The sequence below is a fragment of the Dromiciops gliroides genome, chromosome 4 (assembly GCF_019393635.1).
Source record: "Dromiciops gliroides isolate mDroGli1 chromosome 4, mDroGli1.pri, whole genome shotgun sequence".
In the NCBI taxonomy this organism is placed as follows: Eukaryota; Metazoa; Chordata; class Mammalia; order Microbiotheria; family Microbiotheriidae; genus Dromiciops; species Dromiciops gliroides.
The window spans coordinates 214,120,946-214,142,170 of NC_057864.1; the positions used below are offsets into that span (position 1 = coordinate 214,120,946).

Genomic DNA, 21,225 nt, shown 5'->3' on the forward strand with positions numbered 1-21,225 from the left:
GTATATATGGTTTTATTGACTCCTTTTGTCTTTGCATTATATATAATATATATCTCCATCCACATGGAGCTCTCCTTTGTTACAAAGAAAAATAACTAAGCAAAAATATCTGATACATAGACAGTGTCTAACAGTAAATATAATATTCTTTGCTTGTAGTCCCCCAGCTGTCTGCCAACAGATTGCATTTTTGGTCACTTCTCCCAAATTACTGGTGTCGTCCCCTCTGCCTTCAAACAGACTGAAATCTCCTCCTATCCTTAAAAAACCTTCACAAAATCCTATTACCCTTCAGACTATCCTGCTATATCCCTTCTCCCTTTCTTAGCCAAACTTTGAGGGGGAAAAACTGGTGTCTGCACTGCCAGTTTTCTTGATTTCACTTTTCTTCAACCTTCTGGAATTTGGCTTCCAACCTCATTAGCCAAGTGGAACTACTCACACCCAGATTGCTAGTGGTCTCTCAGTTGCCCAGTCTGTTCTTGCTCAGTAGTCAGATCCCTTGGTCTTCCTGCAGCATTTGACACTGTTGACTACATTCTAGATTCCGGGTTTTGGGATCCTCTTTTCTCCTGGTCCTCCTCTTTCCCCTTGTCTCTCCCATTAGAATATAAGCGCCTTGTGAGTAGTAATCATTTCATGCATTTACTTGTAGAGCCAGTGCCTGACACATAGTGAGAGCTTAATAAATACTTTCTTTTTTTTTGTTTTTTCAGTGAGGCAATTGGGGTTATGTGACTTGCCCAGGGTCACACAGCTAGTAAGTGTTAAGTGTCTGAGGCCGGATTTGAACTCAGGTACTCCTGACTCCAGGGCCAGTGCTTTATCCACTGCGCCACCTAGCTGCCCCAATAAATACTTGTTAACTGAATGATTGCATACCGCAGAGTGACTTTTCTCACACAGCCCTTGCAGCATTGTAGTTTTTCATCTTTTCTTCGCCTTTGCCAATTTCTATGAAGTGAAGCTAAACCTGAGCTGTTTTCTTTTTATTTCTCTTACAGTTGGTGACTTGACATATTTTCATGTGGTCATTTGTAGTTTCAAATCTACTCCTGAGAACTGTTTAAATCCTAATTACTTTTTAGGAATGAATTTTTTTTTTGTTAGTGAGGCAGTTGGGGTTAAGTGACTTGCCCAGGGTCACACAGCTAGTAAGTGTGTGTTAAGTGTCTGAGGCCAGATTTAAACTCAGGTACTCCTGACTCCAGGGCCGGTGCTCTATCCACTGCACCACCTAGCTGCCCCAGGAATTAATATTTTAAAATTTATTTTTGGTTTCTAGCAAGTGTGTAAGCAGGAACAGGATACCTCTGTAACTATCTGTTAATTTTGCCTAAACTAGAAATTAAGATGCATCCATGTATGTGCCCAAAGCAGTTGTACCTTTCCAAAAAGAGAAATAGCAAGTTGGTTTATCCACTGCACCACCTAGCTGCCCCCATGAGACCTCCTTTTTAAAGGACCATTTTTCTTAGTACCAGCATTTTACTAAAAATGAAAGAATAACTCTGATTTTTAGTTTTTTTCCCAGACTGAGAGTCCAGCAATGTGGAATATGTTGCTGAACTACTTGTGTTTTAGAAATAGAACTCTGGCCCATGCCCTAAATAAAAACCTTTGGGATAAATGGATGGCATACATTTGAACCCTACTGCACCAATGTCTTTTCTTCCTGGCAACATAGAAAATAAAGGTTCCCAGAATTGAGGGCAAAAATAGGTGTTGTTTTATTATGAAATGGGCCTTGGCATTAGGTTGAAGCTTATCTCCAGTGAACATCTATGCTTTTATCCCTGATGCCACCTTATACCCTGTGGGGACAAAATGCTTTCATAAGTAAACTATTTGTCAGCAAATGAAGTATCAGCTGTGTTTCAGTACACCTCTTTCTTTGGATACTTTCCTGGTAAATGGGAAGCACGTCTTCATCACTTCTTATTGTTTTCTTATTTCCCAGAATAACACTTTCTTCTCCATCTTCCCACTGACTTTTATTTGGGGAGACTATTCATTGACTGGCTTGAGACTTGCAAGCATATAGTGAGGCAGCATTGCTAGGCGGATGGCCTTTTTGTCATCATGACTATTTTTCTAGTTCAGTAGAACAGTGTCAAGGATTGAGTTCTACAACTTTCTCTGTCACACCTCTGTTTGATTGTCAGATTAGTTCTTTTTATATATATAATAAAAGTATTTTGTTATTTTCTAGTTACATGTAGAGATAGTTTTCAACATTTGTTTTTATAAGATTTCTAATTTCAAATTTTTCTCCCTCCCTCCCCTGCCTTTCCCCCTCCCCAAGACAGCAGGTAGGTAATCTGATACAGGTTATATATGTATAATAACATTAAACATATTTCTGCATTAGTCATGTTATAAGAGAAGAATCAGAGCAAAAGCACCAAAAACAAAAGAAATAGTATGGTTCAATCCACATCCATATTCCACAGTTCTTTTTTTTTTCCTGGATTTGGAGAGCCTTTTCCATCATGAGTCCTTTGGAACTTTCTTGTATTGGTGAGAAGAATCAAGTCTAACACAGTTGATCAACACATAATGTTGATGATATTGTGTACAATGTTCTTCTAGTTCTGCTCATCTCACTCATCAGTTCATGCAAGTCCTTCCAGGTTTCTTACAACACAATAGAATTCCATTACATTTATATACCACAACTTGTTCAGCCATTCCCCAATTGAGGTAGCCCCTCAATTTCCAATTCCTTGCCACCAAAAAAAGAACAGCTATAAATATTTTTGTTCATGTGGGTCCTTTTCCCTTTTTTATGATCTCTCTGGGGAAAAGACCTAAAAGTGGTATTTCTGGGTCAAAGGGTATACACAGCTTTATAGCCCTTTGGGCATAATTCCTAATTGCTCTCCAGAATGGTTGGATCAGTTCACAAGCTCCACCAACAATGCATTAGTGTTCCAATTTTTCCACAGCTTCTCCAACATTTATTATTTTCCTTTTTTGTCATATTAGCCAATCTGGTAGGTGTCAGGTGGTACCTCAGAGTTGTTTTAATTTAGATTATTTCTTTACATCTGTGAAATACTTGAATTTGAGTTTGGCTAGAGTGGTTGTTATGAAAATTCCTTGTTAAGTTGTTGCAAAGAATCCAGGGCGAGGTATTATTCGGAAAATGTGGCTGTTAACTGTACAATCCTTTTTTCTTTTTTGCTAGGATCTGTAGGACATGCAAGACCACTAGGCAGAGATGCTGCCAAACTGTCCTACTGGAGAGAGCTCAGAATGGCTTAACTTGTAACCCTTCTCTTTTCAGTTCGATGAAGGTCGAAACAACTTTGAAGGAGAAATTACCAAGGAGAACCTGCTGACTTTTGTTAATTATCACCGGCTGCCCTTGGTCATTGAGTTCACTGAGCAGGTATGAGGCTTTTTGTTCATACTAATATACTAACTCAATGAGGGAGAGTTTAAGAATTGGGAAGTAGGAAGGACCTGTGGTTCTGTTCCAGCAGAACATTTATTGCTTTGGGAATCCGTTCACCTGCCAAGACCTCCAAGTACCAGGAGTGCCCTGCATCCTCCCCTCAGACTCCTCTCATATGTCTCTCAGACTATTTTCTTCCATCCTAATCCCTGTGATGATGTATTGCTGACTGCCTAAGAGCAAGCCATCCTATTTCAAGCTTCTACTACTATACTCTCACCCAGGAAGCTGAACCTTGCCCATCTAGTATCCCACTTTACTCCTACCTTCCCCTTCCATTATCGCCCTAGAATTCTCATTCCTTAACTGACAAGGCTCCCTGTGTTTTAGCCCTCTTTCCTCTATCTTCTGCCACTTGGGGATTTGGCTTAGTAACCCACAGATTACTCTGTCTTTTCAATTCCCATGACCTGGTTTTCTTCTTCCACCTCAGCTACACATAGGGATAGATGATCATACTCTTGACTTTGTCATTATTCACGTCTTCCTTTTCTGTGTTCAAACCCTCCAAAATTCCTTTATAATAACTTCTTGTCCATCATCTCATGCTATGCCTTAGCCTTCTTAAAGCCATTTTTTTTTGTACTCATGGGACCTTTCAGGCCATCATTCCTACTGTAACTTCACTTTTCTCTCACCCCAATCTTAACCCATAGTTAACTAATTTAACTCTATACTGTCTTCTGCTCTCAAAGCTCTTGTCTCTATGTCTATCACCACTGAGTCTTGCCAGACCCCAACCTTTTGTTACTCCCATCACCTGCCTCCTAAATTCCTATTCTGGTACTCATGAATGGAGTTAGAGGAAATCATGACCCCAGGTTGAGAGATTTATGTCCTATAGAGCCCTCATAGCAGAAAGGCAACCCTTTTAATCCTCATTTTTTTGGGAGTAGGGGGGCAATGAGGGTTAAGTGATTTGCCCAGGGTCACACAGCTAGTAAATGTCAAGTGTCTGAGGCCAGGTTTGAACTCAGGTCCTCCTAACTCCAGGGCTGGTACTTTATCCACTGTGCCACCTAGCTGCCTCTAATCCTCACTATTCATTCTCTATTGCACTCCTCACAGATCAGGTTCCAAACCTTTTCTGGTCTCTTTAAACCTCACAAACCATCTTCTTCTCTCCACCCTCAGCTAAGGACTTTGCCTCATATTCTATTGAAAAATTAGAAACTATTCACCATGAGCTCATTCTTCTTTACTTTACTTCTCACAATCCTTTGTCCTGATTCTTCTATTCCATTCTTTCCTTTTACTCCAGCCTCTGAAAAATGTGACCTTACTTGCCAAAGTCAACCCATCTATATTTACCCTTGATCTCATCCCTTCTTGCCTTTTCTATCAATTTGCCCCCTCTAATAATCCCTTTTTTCTAATATTCTAATCTTTTCCTTCTACCTACAAACCATGTCCCTCCATGTCCCTCCATCCTTAAACCTAACTAGATTCTGCCATCTTTGTATATCTCTGCTCCCATTCCCTTGTCATGCCCCTAGAAAAAGCTGTTTACACTTATTGCCTTCATTTCCCTACTGTCACTTTTCAACCCTGAGCAATCTGACTGTCTCAATTGCTGAATCAAAATTGTTCTCTATAAAGTAGCAGTTTCTTAAATGAGAAATCTGACCTTTCTGAAGCCTGAGACTTCTGACCTTTTATTACAGTAGTTTACACTGTTGACTCTCCTCTGGGTTTTTCATGCTAACTGCTTACTTGGCTCTCCTTTCCATTGGATCAAATCATCATCTGTATCATGTCCCCTAATATTTGATGTACCCTCAACAGTCTATCGTTGGCCCTCTTCTCTTTCTGCATTTTTACCTGTTAACCTCATTAGCTCCCATGGAGTCAGTGATCTCTAGTCAGATGATTTCTAGAGCTCTATATCTAGCCCTAATATGTCTAATGAACTCTAGTTAAACATTTCTTTTTTTTCCCTTTTTTGGGGGGGGGGCAGGGCAATGAGGGTTAAGTGACTTGCCCAGGGTCACACAGTTATTTAAGTGCCAAGTGTCTGAGGCCAGATTTTAACTCAGGTCCTCCTGAATCCAGGACTGGTGCTTTATCCACTATGCCACCTAGCTGCCCTAAATATATTTCTAATTGAATATCCCACAGGCCTCTCATACCCCACCCCTTTTCCCTTGGCTTAGTTATGTTATAAACACTACCATCCTTTTAGTCTCCCTAGTTTTTAACCTCAGCACTGTCCTTACTCTCCTTCACCCTGGTTAATAATTATTAAATAATACCTACTGTGTGCCAGGCAATGATGATACAGACAAAATTCATGTATCCAGTCACCAAGTCTTAGCATCACTGCCGTCTCAAATCTGACTTCTCTTTTACCACCACCCTGTGTCAGGCCCTTATTACCTTTCTCCTGGATTATGCAGCAGTCTCCTAATTGGAGTCCTTGCCTCAAGTCTGTTTTTCAGTTGATCTCTATATTGCTGCTATAATGATTTAACAAATGTACACGTCTGTGAGAATTGGAGTGGCGCCCCCTGCTGGAGGGATGTTGGGGGGGCCTCCACCTTGAAGGGAGAGCTTGTGATTTGGAAGACATGTGATTTTTGCATCCAGGAACTTGCATCTGTAGAGCTGCTTGTTCAGTCAAAGTTACCAGCCAATTAGCTTGGAGGGGTGTGTGTGTGTGTGTGTGTACATGTACATGTACGTGTACGGCCCTGTTTCCTGTTGGAGAGGAGGCTTCTGGGAGGAGGAAGGAAGTGTTGGGGCTCTTAGGTTGGAGAGGTCGGATGATGGGGTCTCTTAGAAATAGTTAAATCTATTACCTCTCTCCTCACCTACCCCTGATTGCTCTTTAATAAAGTCTTAAAAATCTAAACTCTTGCTAAAGATTCTAATTTATGGCGACCACTCATTAGATTTTTAGACAGTCTAGCTAGAATTTTAGCCCCTTACAGATAGCAGCTATACAAGTCTGACCATATAATTCCCTTATTCTGTAAACTCTATTGTGCCCTATTATCTATCTCTAGGATCAAATGCAAACTCTTCTGTTTGACATTTAAAAGTCCTTTACAGGGGCAGCTAGGTGGCGTAGTGGATAAAGCACCAGCCCTGGATTCAGGAGTACCTGAGTTCAAATCTGGCCTCAGAAACTTGACACTTACTAGCTGTGTGACCCTAGACAAGTCACTTAACCCCAATTGCCTCACTAAAAAAAAAAAAAAGTCCTTTACAACTTTATTCCAACCTACTTTCCCAGTCTCATTGTACACCTCTCCTTCCTATACTCTTCAGTCAGCCCAAACTGTCCTCTGCTTTTCATACTTGGCACTCCATCTCTCATCTCCGTGCCTTATAACTGGCTGTCCCTCATACATACAGTATACTCCTTCCTCACTTCTGCCTTTCAGAATTCCTTGTTTCCATCAAAACTTGGCAGAGCCCTACCTATTTCATGAAACTTTTCTTGACCACCTTCCCCAAATTATCTTGTATTTATTTTACATGTGTCTATTTATGTAGGTGTTGGCTCCTACTTCAATAAAATATAAGACAATTGAGGTCAGGAACTGTTATTCTTTGTGTCCTCTGGGGCTTATCATGTATTAGTTGCATAATGAATTCTTGATTGAGTCCATGTCATTGGTAAGTCAGAACTGATTGCTGAGTAACTTGTGGTTTTCTAAATGTGTGAATGACAGAAGGATCTGAATGGGAAGTGCATTTGAGTCGTTCTACTTGATCATTTTCTTTAACATGTATTTCTGTGTTAACCAGACGGCCCCCAAAATTTTTGGAGGTGATATCAAGACTCATATCCTGCTGTTCCTGCCAAAGAGCGTTTCTGACTATGATGACAAACTGAGTAACTTCAAAAAAGCTGCAGAAAGCTTCAAGGGGAAGGTATGTGACCTTAAACACTGATATTGGAGAGTGAAAGTAAATTCTTAGGGGAAAATGACAAAATAAAGAAGTCTGGGTTTAGAAAAATGGCTCCTCACAATGATGATCTTTCCTTCCATTCTGGCTCAGTCATAAATGCTCGTCCCTGCCTGCTAGTGTCCAAAGGGAGAGAGTCAAGATGTGACGGAGAACTAAGGGAGAATCCCAAAAGGAGTTCTTTGAGATTGTCAGTTAAAGCAATTCCTGTTCAAGATGAATCTGAGTCCCAAAAGACAGCAAGGAAGGATAATCTGGGGAGTTTACACAAAAGGAGGATAAGCAGAAGTGATTAACCAAGGATGCCTACTTTACCTCTGATTCAGCTGAATAACATCCTATCCCAAATTTCCTGATGGTTGTCCCTACTACCTCTCTTGTACAATTCAGAGGAACAGTTTTATAGATGTACCTTATAAATAGAAGTTTTTAGTGACTCTAGATTAATTTTTAGGAAGGAAGGAATCCTACCTTGCCTGAGGTAAAATCGTGTTAAGGCTTATTTTTCTTTTTTCTGTCTTTTTTTATTTGGCGGGGCAATGAGGGTTAAGTGACTTGCCCAGGGTCACACAGCTAGTAAGTGTCAAGTGTCTGAGGCTGGACTTGAACTCAAGTCCTCCTGAATTCAGGGCCAGTGCTTTATCCACTGCACCACCTAGCTGGCCCCAAGGCTTATTTTTCTGTACAGATAAATGGAAGATTGACTAAGGGGAAGGCATTGGCTGTCTTATGCATAGGTTTAACATTCCATAGGCAGTTTTTATATCATGTTAAAGAAAGTATAACTGATCACAATTTGGAGTCATGACTGAATTTCAAAGATCTTAACTTTTCAATTATTGTTTTCTGTATCCATTTTGTCAGTGGAATTGTTTCCTAAAAAAAATTGGTCTTTGCTGCTATCTTTCCTAATTGACCCCCACCCCCCAAAAAAAGAAAGAAAAAAGATGTTTAATAGTTGTTAAGGAGCACTAATTGTGAGTGGCTTAATGCCTGTGCTAGGCTATCTTGCTCCTACCTCTGCTAGGGAAATCTTAACAGAGAATCAATAAAAATTCCCCTAAAAAGGATTGTGCAGGGGGCAGCTAGATGGCGCAGTGGTTAAAGCACTGGCCCTGGAGTCAGGAGTACCTGAGTTCAAATCCGGCCTCAGACACTTAACACTTACTAGCTGTGTGACCCTGGGCAAGTCACTTAACCCCCATTGTCTAAAAAAAAAAAAAAAGAGGATTGTGCAGGCACTTATTATCTATTGTATATTCCTTTTTTTTTTTTTTTTTTTTTTTTTAGTGAGGCAATGGGGGTTAAGTGACTTGCCCAGGGTCACACAGCTAGTAAGTGTTAAGTGTCTGAGGCCGGATTTGAACTCAGGTACTCCTGACTCCAGGGCCGGTGCTCTATCCACTGCGCCACCTAGCCGCCCCTTATTGTATATTTCTTTGTTCTTTTTTTAGTAAGGCAATTGGGGTTAAGTGACTTGCCCAGGGTCACACAGATAGTAAGTGTCAAGGGTCTGAGGCCGGATTTGAACTCAGGTACTCCTGAATCCAGGGCCGGTGCTCTATCCACTGAGCCATCTAGCTGCCCCTTATTGTATATTTTTTTTTTTTTTCTTTTTTCTTCTTTTTTTTTTTGGTTTTTTGCAAGGCAATGAGGGTTAAGTGACTTGCCCAGGGTCACACAGCTAGTAAGTGTCAAGTGTCTGAGGCCAGATTTGAACTCAGTTACTCCTGAATCCAGGGCTGGTGTTTTACCACTGTGCCATCTAGCTGCCCCTGTTGTATATTTCTTAATAGTGGAGGGATAAAAGGGAATATGTGGTTCTTTAGTACCTTTATATGCTTTCCATTTGGTGTGGTCTGGGAATATCTGATCCAAAGTTTAAACTAGGGAATATAATAGCATGAACTTGACGGGGAAATAGAATAGCTCAGATCTTTCTAATGTCAAAAATCTTTCTTTTCTTCCCAAGATCCTGTTTATCTTCATTGATAGTGACCACACTGACAACCAGAGGATCCTTGAGTTCTTTGGCCTAAAGAAAGAGGAATGCCCAGCTGTCCGCCTCATCACTTTGGAAGAGGAGATGACCAAATACAAGCCTGAGTCAGATGAATTAACAGCAGAAAAGATAAAAGAATTCTGTGACCGATTTTTGGAGGGCAAAGTCAAGGTATTAGAGCTGAAAGGAATTTTTACAGATGAGGAAACTGAAACCTAGGTTTCTTGATGACTTAACTTAAAAAGCATAAGCATGAACCGTATGTACCACTTCTCAGCGCACCACAGCCTTTTGAGCTATCTTTATCTCAGACCCCCTGCAGCTTTTTGTAGCGTATCTAGCAAACAGTACACAGAGTGGCCAAAGAGCATAGCTCATGAGACTAGATGCAGCAATGCCAGCACAAAAATAACTTATCTTTTATTATACAGTAGCCACAATCTCTCCTGCTATGGGGTTGTTCAGGCATACATCAAAGCCAGTTGTATTTTAACCAGTGTTCCCATATTTTCAGAAGACAGAAGGTTTTGTTGTGTCTCCCTTTGTTTTTCTGGGAAAATCTCTGCCCCAGTTGTCATCCTTGTAATTTGTGGTAGTTTTTTGGGCTTTCACCTCAGTGATCAGGCTTCCTTTTTGTGTAGGACTTAAGAAGCTGAGTTAGCTGAACAGTAGCATCATGGTTTAATCCCCCAGTTAAACTTCAGTTGCTCCTTGCTGAAGCTGTTTCTTTGTGAAAGAGGAATAAACAAAGATGGAGAGAAGAATCTCATTTAACCCACTGAGCAGTAATTCTGCTAGTTTAGGCCCGGTAGCCTTCTAGAGCACTTTTTCATTGATTTCCTTGTGTTTGATTTTTAGCCCCATTTAATGAGCCAGGACCTACCTGATGACTGGGACAAACAGCCTGTTAAAGTACTAGTTGGAAAGAACTTTGAAGAAGTTGCTTTTGATGAAAAAAAGAATGTCTTTGTGGAATTCTGTAAGTAGATTTGTAATGTTTTCCTTTTGCAAAATAGAAAGGCCTAGTTGGCATAGCAGAGCACTCTGTTTATAGGATAAGGGTCAGGGAGCAGTGGTCTCCTTGTGCTGACTGTGACTTGTCACCTCTTCAGACGCTCCCTGGTGTGGTCACTGCAAACAGTTGGCTCCCATTTGGGACAAATTGGGAGAGACGTATAAGGATCATGAAAGTATCGTCATCGCCAAGATGGACTCAACGGCTAATGAAGTAGAGGCAGTTAAGGTCCACAGTTTTCCCACGTTAAAGTTCTTCCCTGCAAGTGGTGACAGAACGGTGAGGATTTCACATCAGAAAGGAGTGGGGGAGGGGAAGGGAAGGACAACTGCAGTGGGATGGCTTTGTCCATGACTTTGACATTAATGTGGGGTGGGGGGTGGGGAAGAAAAGGGAAGAGCTGCTTTTTATCTTTGAAGCTAAGCTGTTTCTGAGATTTGGGGGGAGGGTGGGATTGATCATGGGCTGGTTAAGACTTGCTTCCATGCAAATGATGCTAGCGTGTACTCTTCTCATAACCTGCCTTCCCAATGCCACTGCCTTCCCTCAAGTCCACTTGAGAGCCTCTCTATGGGATCTGTCATCCAGGGAGCCAGGAGCTAGGAAGGATCGGGTTGGGGCTGCTTTAGCGCAGAGGTAAGGGAGCTGGGAAGGGGCCATTTGTTGGTGGGGAAGGAGTGGAAGAGCTGTAAGTGGGGGTGTGGCTTTTGGTTTTGGTACCCCACAGCAGAAGCTCTTTTCCCTTGTGGGTTAATGGAAATGCACATTTCCTGAGCTCCCTGACTTTGTGTAGGAAGGGAGAGGTTTTGGGGGTGAAAATTGTCATAGATGGGCTGCACGGTATAGAGGGCATGGGTTTCACCTCCCCCTTTTTTTTCCCTCCCCACCTCCTACAGGTAATTGATTACAATGGAGAGAGAACACTAGAAGGTTTTAAAAAGTTCCTGGAGAGTGGTGGACTAGATGGGGCAGGAGATGATGATGTAAGTGTTTCTTCTTTTGAATACTACTATAGATCCATAGATTTCTTTAGTGAGAAAAAAAATCTTCTGAATTTTGACAAATGTGTAGTGGAATGCATACTCTGATAGATTCTATCCTTGCACACTCTACTCCGTTCCCAGCAAACTTAATATTATTGCTTACCATGTCCCTGGCTGTGCCATAAACAGAGCTAAGAGGATGAACACAGGTAGGTAGAACACAGAAGGTTTTACATAGGTTTGGGTGAAGGGCCCTGAATGTTGGCATATTCTTTTGGCCTTTGCCATTCAAAGTGCTTACCACGTACATAGCTCTAGATGCTATGTTTACTTGCCTCTTGATGGGCTGGATCCTCCTGAGTTTGACAGTGAAATTTTGACCCTACCACCTTGCTAAGGGGCTTCTTCCTTGTTTATTCTTAACTTTTTATCTTCCTCCCAATCTGTTGAAAAGGCAAGAAAACATGTATAGTCTGAATGTATGACTTTTAAAACCATCTAATTATTCTTTGAGCCCCTTCTAGAGTAGGCCTTCCTCATCCCACCCATTCCAGGTAACTCATGGTTCCAAATATTCATCTCTGCTTTCTTCTGTCACTTGTGTCTTTGTACACCTTAGACTATGCTTATCCTAACTCGGTTAGATTGTGACCTTATTTTGGGGGGAGGGTGGCAGTGGGGGTTAAGTGACTTGCCCAGGGTCACAAAGCTTGTAAGTGTCAAGTGTCTCAGACTGGATTTGAACTCAGGTACTCCTGAATCCAGGGTCGGTGCTTTATCCACTGTGCCACCTAGCTGACCCAGATTGTGACCTTCTTAAAGACACAAGTGGATGAAAAACTCTTTATTTTGTGCCAAATCTTCTAGAAATAGATTTTTATAGACTTATTATTGAAATAATTCTGGGCCCCTCTCCTTAGAGCAAGAGTTCTTAAGCTGGGGTCTTATGAACTTGGATGGGGGGAAAGTCCTATCTTTATTTTCACTTATCTAACTGGAAACTTAGCATTTTCTTCAATTATTTAAAAATGCTTTGAAGAGGTCTCCATAGGTTTCACTGAACTGCTAAAGGGGTCCATGACACAAAACGGTTAAAAACCTTTTGGCTGAGAGAGAACCTAAGGGGGCAGAAATTCATCTTGCCTTTGAAAATGCCTCTGCCCTAGCCTTTTTTCCATACATAATTTACAGAGTTCAAGAACAAAGTTAAAAATTCCATAATAAGATTAAATAAAAGGACAGTATCTAAGCAACACTTTTGATTCATCAAACAGAATAATGGTCACCCTGGAGAATCATTCTTCTGAAACTATTTCTTCCTTATTTAAACACTCCTAAAAATTCGCCTTTTTTTCCTGGTCAAAGGTAAACTCCAGAGACTATCTTCTATTAACTCAGTTAAAGACATCTCTTACTTAGTCTAATCAGTACTTTAATTAATTTCAAAAAGAAGTCCATCCTTGGATGTTCTGACATCTCCATTAAAAACTGATTAGTTCTTTAATAAGAACATGTAAGAAGGATTTTAGATCACAGCACTTTTATTTGCATTTTCTTCTATTCAAGAGAAAACTATTTAGTTCTTTCACTCGAGTAAAATGAAGATTTTTAGAACAAGATTATGAAAAAATACTTTCTCACTATCCCTAAAAGAGGATAAGAATGGCGGGGAGGAGATAGTTTTAATTTTCTTTGCAGCTCCCTAGATATTTGGGAAATCTATTTTATATTGATCAGTTACTGAATAGGTCAAGTTGCAATCATTGCCTGTGGCTTTTAAAGTCCTTGGCAACCTGACCCACTCTTTTTTTCCCCAGCTTTATTATATATTCCTCCTATTCCTTGCCTTTTGAAATTGGCCTTCTCTGTTTCTCACACACAGCACTTCCCCTCTTTTCTCTTTGTCTTTGCATTGGCTTTCTTCCCTCCTCATTTTTACCTCACTTCCTTCAAGATGCAACTCAAACACTACCTTCTACAGGCAGCTTTTCCTGATGTCTCTCCTCCTCAACTGCTCATGCACTTCCTGTTTTGTATTTATTCAGTAAACGCTTATCTGTACCACACACCCCACCCCATAGATTGTAAGTTCCTGGAGGTCAGGGACAATTTCATTTTTGTCTTTGTATATCCAAGTACTTGGCACCGCACTTAGCTTATTTGGCTGATTGTCTTTGAACATTATATGTCCTGTGTACTGTTCTTTGAAAATAAATCAAAGACCATGGACATGTCATTGGGGTTCCTGAAGTTTGAGGAACTTGGTTTTTCTCCTGTTTTATGTATAAATAGCCTCATTTCCCATCCCTTTGACAGAGGTTGGTGGGGGTTGGTAAGGGGGAAACCGCCTGATTTCTGTAGCTAATACCTGTGAACTACGTTCATGAATTATTCAAAGACCTGAAAGATTGTTTTCAATGGTTTAATAAGTGGCAGTGGAAGTGAGCTCCTCAGGTAACAAGAATAACCAGTCTTCTTGCTTGAATAAAGGAGCAGGTGTGTTGAGTTGGAGTATTGGATGTTTAGAAAGGCTCAGTGTTGAACTGACAAGTAATCAAAACCTTTTATTTAACCATAGGATCTAGAAGACTTGGAAGAAGCTGAAGAGCCAGATATGGAAGAAGATGATGATCAAGTAGCTCCAAAAGATGAACTATAAAGAGGAGAACTAAGGTGATAAGTCCCCAAAACAAGACACTACATAATGGGCTGCTCCAACCAAGCAGCAAATGCATCTGGAAACTTGTAAGATTCACAACTGAAGGAGAGTGTTGATTGAAAATCCAGGGATTTTAAAAAAAGTAATACTTCATTCTAACATGTGTGTAAATTCAAATGTCCTTTCCTTTTTGCTTTTCAATTTTGGAAAAGTGAGTTACCTTTAATAGCCCAGATCATTTTGGAGAGCCTCCTGTTCTTTCAGGGGAAGGGGTGGGGGTGGGGTGTGATGTACTTTTTTTGTACTTTTTTTTTGGTCACACGTTTTTTTTTTTGTTTGTTTGTTTGAAGCGGGTTGTAAAATTAAGAGCATGAGTGCTGTTGTCATTACTAAGCCATTTTATTGTCCACCACGCTCATATATCCTACGAAAGTTCATGTCATCCCTTTTTAAAAATCCTGCCTGTAGGGTTTTTAAACACATTTGATAATTCAACATGTCGGGGTGTCAAGCAGCAGTGTCATTCACTTTTTAGCTAGTCCTCCCTAGAATCAACCATTCCTCAGTCTGGGGAGGGGCGACCACTAAGCTAAATGCAAGGACTCTCCCCTTCTCACCAGTGTTACCATGGCTGAATGTCCTTGTATTTTGCTTTTTTTTTTTTTAATGCTCTGGAGGTGGAAAGGACTATGCCATCATTTGTATTTTGTGACAACAATCATTGGTGAAGGGGAAGATAGTTTCTGGCTCCCCTACTTAGACTAGATCGAGAAGTAATATCACCTTCCCTGTTATGATACAGGGTTTTGCTTCACAACTTTCTGGTGCATTGCTCTGTGAATGTTGGATCCTTTTCCAAGTGTACAAGTTGGTTTCCAAGACCTACTTGATGCAGTAAACCAGGACATTTATGATTATTGGGAATTGGGGAGGGCACTTGTGTGGGATGAGCCAAGGATGTTTGAGCTCGATCAGACTTGATAACACTTTAAACATTTCCACCATAATGTTGGAACTGAACACATTGGCCAAATAAAGTTGAAATTTTAATATTTGGTGTTGCCTTTATCTTACTAACTTTATTTTTCAAACCCATATGTAATTGAGCCCCCAGAATCAAGGATCTTAATTAAGAGTGCATGTGTGTGTGTTTGTGTGTGTTTGTTACTGTAAAAACTAATATGCAGGAAGTTACTCTGTGGATTTAATGGTTCCTAAGTGGGACTGAAGACCCCCTTAGTACAGTTAATGTCATTTCCCTTAATACTAGGTTGTTTTTTTTTTTTCAGCTCTCGAAGTAGGATGGATACATAGTCTCACCCCTCAACTCTTTTCAGTTTGACTTCTTTCCTTATCTGAACTCTACTGAAACTTCTCTTACTGAAGTTACTGACATTCTTTTAATTTGTTACTCTGGTCTTTTCTGTTTTCATTCTTCTTGATCTCTCTGCTTTATGACAGTGTTGATCACCTCCTGGATACTCTTTCCTCTTTATAGTTTCATGACACTGATTTCTCTTGGTTCATTCATCCGACTGCTTCTTCTTAGTCCTTTGGATTCATCTTCTGTATTGTGCCCCCTGACTGGGGGTGGAGTCTGTTGGTGGGGTTGTGGGGGTGGGGGTTCTTAACTACATGTGGTGACCCTATGAGTTCCCTTGGGTTTACTGATAAGAGTTCTGCATTCTTTATCTAGGGCCAGTATCCCCTAAGCTCCAGCACTGGGTATTAGCATTTCCTATTGCTCATCTCAGATTAATATGTGTAAATCAGAGTTTAGCTTTACCTCTTTGAATTTGTCCTCACTACTAAACTACCCTGTTGTGGGCAACATCACCCTTCAGGTCTCCCATGTTTGCAACCTAGTGTTTTCCTTGACTAACTTTCTTTCACTCCACATACCTGATAAGTTACTAAATCTTCCTATTTCTACCTTCACCAAATCTCTTGAATCTGTTTCCCTTCTCTTCCCATAGCCACCACCCTGGTTCAGATATTCATCATTTTTCACGTAGGTTATTACAATAGCTTCCTGATTTGGTATTCCTGCCCCTTAAATCTCTCCCCACTCTATTCATCCTCCACATAAGTGATGTAAAACTCAAATGAAAACGTGGGCCACTTATCTGTATATAAGGATCCCTATAGATTGCATGTTTTATTGTATTTTTGGGGGTGTGGGGCAATGGGGGTTAAGTGACTTGCCCAGGGTCACACAGCTAGTAAGTGTCAAGTGTCTGAGGTCAGATTTGAACTCGGATCCTCCTGAATCCAGGGCCGGTGCTCTATCCACTATACCACCTAGCTGCCCCTTATTGTATTTTTTGTTTTTTGGCGAGGCAATTGGGGTTAAGTGACTTGCCTAGGGTCACACAGCTAGTAAGTGTTAAGTGTCTGAGGGCCGAATTTGAACTCAGGTCCACTGTGCCACCTAGCTGCACCACTTTATTGTATTTTTAAAATGTTGTATTGTATTTTTATTTGTTTTGTTAAATATTTCCCAATTATATTTTAATCTGGCTTGGGAGAGTACCCTAGAGAGTCTTGGTGGTCACATGTGGCCTGTGGGCTACATGTTTGACACCTCTGCTCTATCGACATTGCTGCCAAAATGATTTCCCTGCTTTACTACTGAAGACCCTACCTTGGCTTCCTACTGCCTTTAGGCTATGAAGGATTTAAAAAGCCAATCTTTCCAGCCTCATTACATATTACCTTTCCACACTATGGTTCAGCCAACCTGATCTCTGTCTTTCACTCATGTGTCTGTGCCTTTGTACTGGGGGTCCTCATCCTGAATGTCCTGTGTCCTTCCACCTTATATAATCTATTCCTTCAAGATACCACTCAAGTACCAACTATGTGAAGCTTTAAATATTGCCCCCAACTGCTAGTATCCTCGATAACTACTTTGCATTTGTCCTGTATGTATTTGTTTGGTGTGTATATGTCCATGTCTAATAGAATGGAAGCTCCTTGTGAGCAGGGATTTTTTTTTTTTGGTCTTATTTAACCTGATACAGATTAAGAGTTTAATAAATACCTACTGATTTCAAACTTGACTCGGTAATCACAATGTCGAATAGCCACAGCTAACTTATCCAATAGTTTCTCGTAATGCTTGTTAATAATAGGAGAGAGATGCCAGAGGTCATGACTTTGAGGCTGAATGCCAGAGCCCAGCAGACGCTGGGAGAGAGTTCCTTTACGAGAAGCCACAGTAAATGAACTTGAAGCCTGAGAATGCTGAAAAAAAACATGCCAGGGAAAATGAGTAAACAAGACACCAAACAATAAATCATGGATTCAAAGGAAACCAGGAGATTATGCAGATGAAAAGTAGGTAACTCTAGAAGTATAGAACTGTGGAGTAAAAATAATAACCATAGGGACTGCATTAATGGCTGGAAGAAATGAAACAATATAAATGTAATTGGAAATAAATAAACTTTGGAGGGAAAAAAATGGAAAGGGTAATAAATACCTTTAAAGAGAAAGTAGAAAATCTTACCTAAGTAATGGACTCCTAAAAAATAAAATGGAACGATGGTTATTCAATTACTTAGACAATAAGAAATATTTCAACAAAGTAAAATGATTTTTAAAATAGAAATTGCACAGTATCCAAAATGCCTGACCTGGAAAACAAGTCAAAATAATTTGAGTCATCAGACCCACTGAAAACCAAACCAAAAAGAAAAACTTGACTACCATAGTTCAAGAAAATTAAAAGAAACCAGCTCAGCTCTATTAGTACCAAAGGGCAAAGTAAAAATAGGATCTATTTGTCACCTGAAAGGAACTCAAAATAGAAGACACTCCAGGAATGTCAGTCAAATTCTGGAGCTTCTAAGTCAAAGGACCACAAGGAAGTACCAAGGATCTTGCAGCCACTATACAAGCCACTATACAGCCACTAAACAAGACTGTTTCAAGTACTACAAAAGAGGAGAAATCTTGGAATACAATAAATATTCCACAAGCCTAAAAGAAAAAGGGTGCTTCTATAGGGAGTGGGGAGGGCCTTTAATAGAACAGGATTTTCAAGCATTCCTGATGAAAACATCAGTGCTGCCATGTAAAAACTTTGAAATGCAAACACTAGAGTCAAGAAAAATCTAGGAAGCTACATTTGAGCAAAGGGAAGAGGCTGTTTTGTCCTTTATTCTTGAAGAGAACCATTATATCAGGAGGTGATATCATCATGACTTACAGTGAATTGGATTTAAGTGAGGGAGGGATGCATGAGGTCACCAACTCCACTTCTCCAGAGCCATCTGAGTCCATTGGCAAGATATATATCAGGACAACTGGAGATGGCCCCAGATGTTTAAGGCAATTGGTGTTAAGTGACTTGCCCAAGGGCATACAGTACATATCTGAGGTGATATTTGAACTGGATCCTCCCAATTTTGGGGCAAGTGCTGTGCCACCCAGCTGCCAAAGGGAGAGCCTAAATATTGAAGAAATGCTTGTGTTCTAATGGAATTGAGATAAATGTTCTTTCAGAATCTCTCTGTCTTAAAGGGACACTGAAAAAGTTAAGAAATAACACAAGGCCTAATATTGGTTTTGTTGGTTTTAAGAAAGAGGAAAAGGATGAAGAAGGAATACATTAGGAAAAAAATGAGGGAGAGGAACTTAATTATTTTCATAACTGGGGTGCATGACGAATAGCAAATATGGAGGAAATGGGCATGTCATACTCTAAACTACATAAAGGAGAGTTGAATAAATCTATAAAAGTGTTTGGTGGAGAAAGATACAAACCTCAACAAAGAAACAAGTGGGAACAGGGGTGATGGGAGTTTAATAGAATCAATGGATTAGAAAAAAGTTTAAGAAGCAGAGGTCACCTTTCTGCTAGACAGAAGGGGCAGAGATGTAGGAAGAGGCCATTTTAATCTTAGATTACTATTATTGATCATATTCCTTTTTCCACCTTCTTTGCAGGGAAGAGTGGGCAGAGAAAAGTGGAATGATGAGAGTAAACATACTTAATACTTAACCATGAATGTGAATGGGATAAACTCCCCCAAAAGATGAAAAGTGGTAGAACGTATTGTTTGAAGTTTACAATGTTGTTTACAAGAAACACTTGATACTAAAGACTGTCCCTGAGTTAAAACAAAAAGGCTGGAACACCTTATTTTGCAGGGTTAGCAATCATGTTTTCAGACAAGGCAATAATAAAAAAAAATTATGGTTAAATTAGATGAAGAGAAACTACATTATGTTTAAAGGAACTGAATTGTAGGTAATGAAATATCAATCCTCAATATACTGCACCAAATAGGATAGCATCTAAGTTTTTAAAGGAACAGTTAATCAAATTACATGAAGAAACAAAACAAAACTATTGTAGTTGGGGACTCAACAGACCTTGTTTGGAAACAGACAAACCTTACAAACAGATAAGAAAAATTAAGGAGCTAAACAGAATTTTAGAAAAGTTATGTGATAGGTTTCTGGTGATTACAGAATGGGAATAGAAAGGAATATATTTCTCAGCTGTGTATGCAACTTTTACCAAAATCAGTCATGTGCTAGGGCATAAAAACAAATGCAGAAGTACTAAACATCCTTTATTGACCATAATAAATTATGGTAAAAAAAAAAAGACCTTTGAAAAAAATTAAAACTTAAATGGTGACTAAATACTTTAATCCTTATGAATTGCTGGGTCAAAAAATAAAGGATAATTTCATCAAAACATGACATTAATGAAATAGCATACTTTTGGTATGCAGCCAAAGAAGTCCTTAGGGGAAAATTTATATGTCAACATTTTAATCAACAAAAGAGGGAATGAACAGATCAATAAATTGGACATGTGTAACCCAGGGTATGATGGAAATTGATTTACTATTTACTAGTGCCACAGAAACACCAATTAGACTTACCCTTTTTAATGTATGCTATCAAATTTTATTAATCAATACATGCAAACATCACCCTTCTAGGAACAAACTATCAACTTGATTCCTAGAGGTCCTATGTTTCATACTTGTACTCAGAGTCAGGTTCCTTCTCTGCCTAGCTATAAGCCTTGTGTCTCTGTCTGAGGTAGTGTTTTAGCAAATCTCTATCAGCACTGCTCTCAAGCAAACATGGAATGCTTGAATCTCAAAGTTCAGGGAACACAGGAATAAATTTGTGCAGCCACCTAGAAGCACGGTGATGTCTGGGGCCTCTGGTGGGTTTTTATGGTTTAAAGATGACTAAAAAGCGCATCTAAGTTCTTACTAGGGGCAGCTAGGTGGCACAGTGGATAAAGCACTGGTTATGGATTCAGGAGGATCTGAGTTCAAATCTCACCTCAGACACTTACTAGCTGTGTGATCCTGGACAAGTCACTTAACCCCAATTGCCTTAAACACTGAGGCCATCTCCAGTCTTCCTGGTGTATATCTTGCCACTGGACCCAGATGGCTCTGAAGGTGACCTTGTGCATCCCTCCCTCACTTAAATCCAATTTACTGCAAGTCATGACATCACCTCCCGATGTCACGGCCCTCTGAGATCGAAGGACCAACAACAACCTTAGCTTATGAGGAAACTATTAATCAAAGCTTCCATTTCCTAACACCATTAATAAATGTTTATGAGTTATTTATCAAATTTTGGGGACACATCATTGCTAGTTGTTTACTAAATTTGGGGGGTTATATTAATGCCAAACCAGAAACATGTTGATAGAAAAACAACTTATATGATAACTTAGTCACAAAGTGGAGGCTTCAAACAAAATGGAATTGCTCACCTTAAGTTAACATACTTTTCCCCACTACAGCATGCAACTAAAAAATGCTAGAAAAGCAACATCAAAAATCTTCAGTTAAAAACAAAAATAGAAATTCTGAAAATAAAAAAGAGATAATCAAAACAATTGGCTTAGGAAATAGAGCACTGGAACTAAAGTCAGATAGGCTTGAATTCATATCCACACTCATGTATGTTAGCTGTGTGACCCTGGATAAATCACATGAACTCTCTCGGCCTCAGTTTCCTCAAGTGGAATGGAGATAATAGCATGGGCTTATCAGAGTTGTTGTGAGAACAAAATTAGACAATATTTGTAAGGCACATTAAAAACTATTAAAGTGTTATATAAATGCTAGCTATTAATTGAATTTATAAAAGTGGGACCTGTTGTAACAGCAACATTGTGTGATGATCAACTGTGATAGA

General features: G+C 39.8%; 1 protein-coding gene across 1 annotated transcript in view; it reads left to right on the plus strand.

Moving 5' to 3' along the window:
- P4HB (prolyl 4-hydroxylase subunit beta) overlaps nt 1–15,084 on the plus strand; it is a 28,249-nt gene extending 13,165 nt beyond the window's left edge. The window contains exons 5-11 of the mRNA XM_044001353.1: nt 3,290–3,394; nt 7,214–7,339; nt 9,348–9,548; nt 10,236–10,356; nt 10,490–10,671; nt 11,289–11,375; nt 13,954–15,084. Coding sequence (XP_043857288.1) covers nt 3,290–3,394; nt 7,214–7,339; nt 9,348–9,548; nt 10,236–10,356; nt 10,490–10,671; nt 11,289–11,375; nt 13,954–14,034 — 903 coding nt within the window. The 3' untranslated portion in view covers nt 14,035–15,084. The remainder of the gene's footprint in view (nt 1–3,289; nt 3,395–7,213; nt 7,340–9,347; nt 9,549–10,235; nt 10,357–10,489; nt 10,672–11,288; nt 11,376–13,953) is intronic.
- The last annotated feature ends 6,141 nt before the right edge of the window (nt 15,085–21,225 follow it).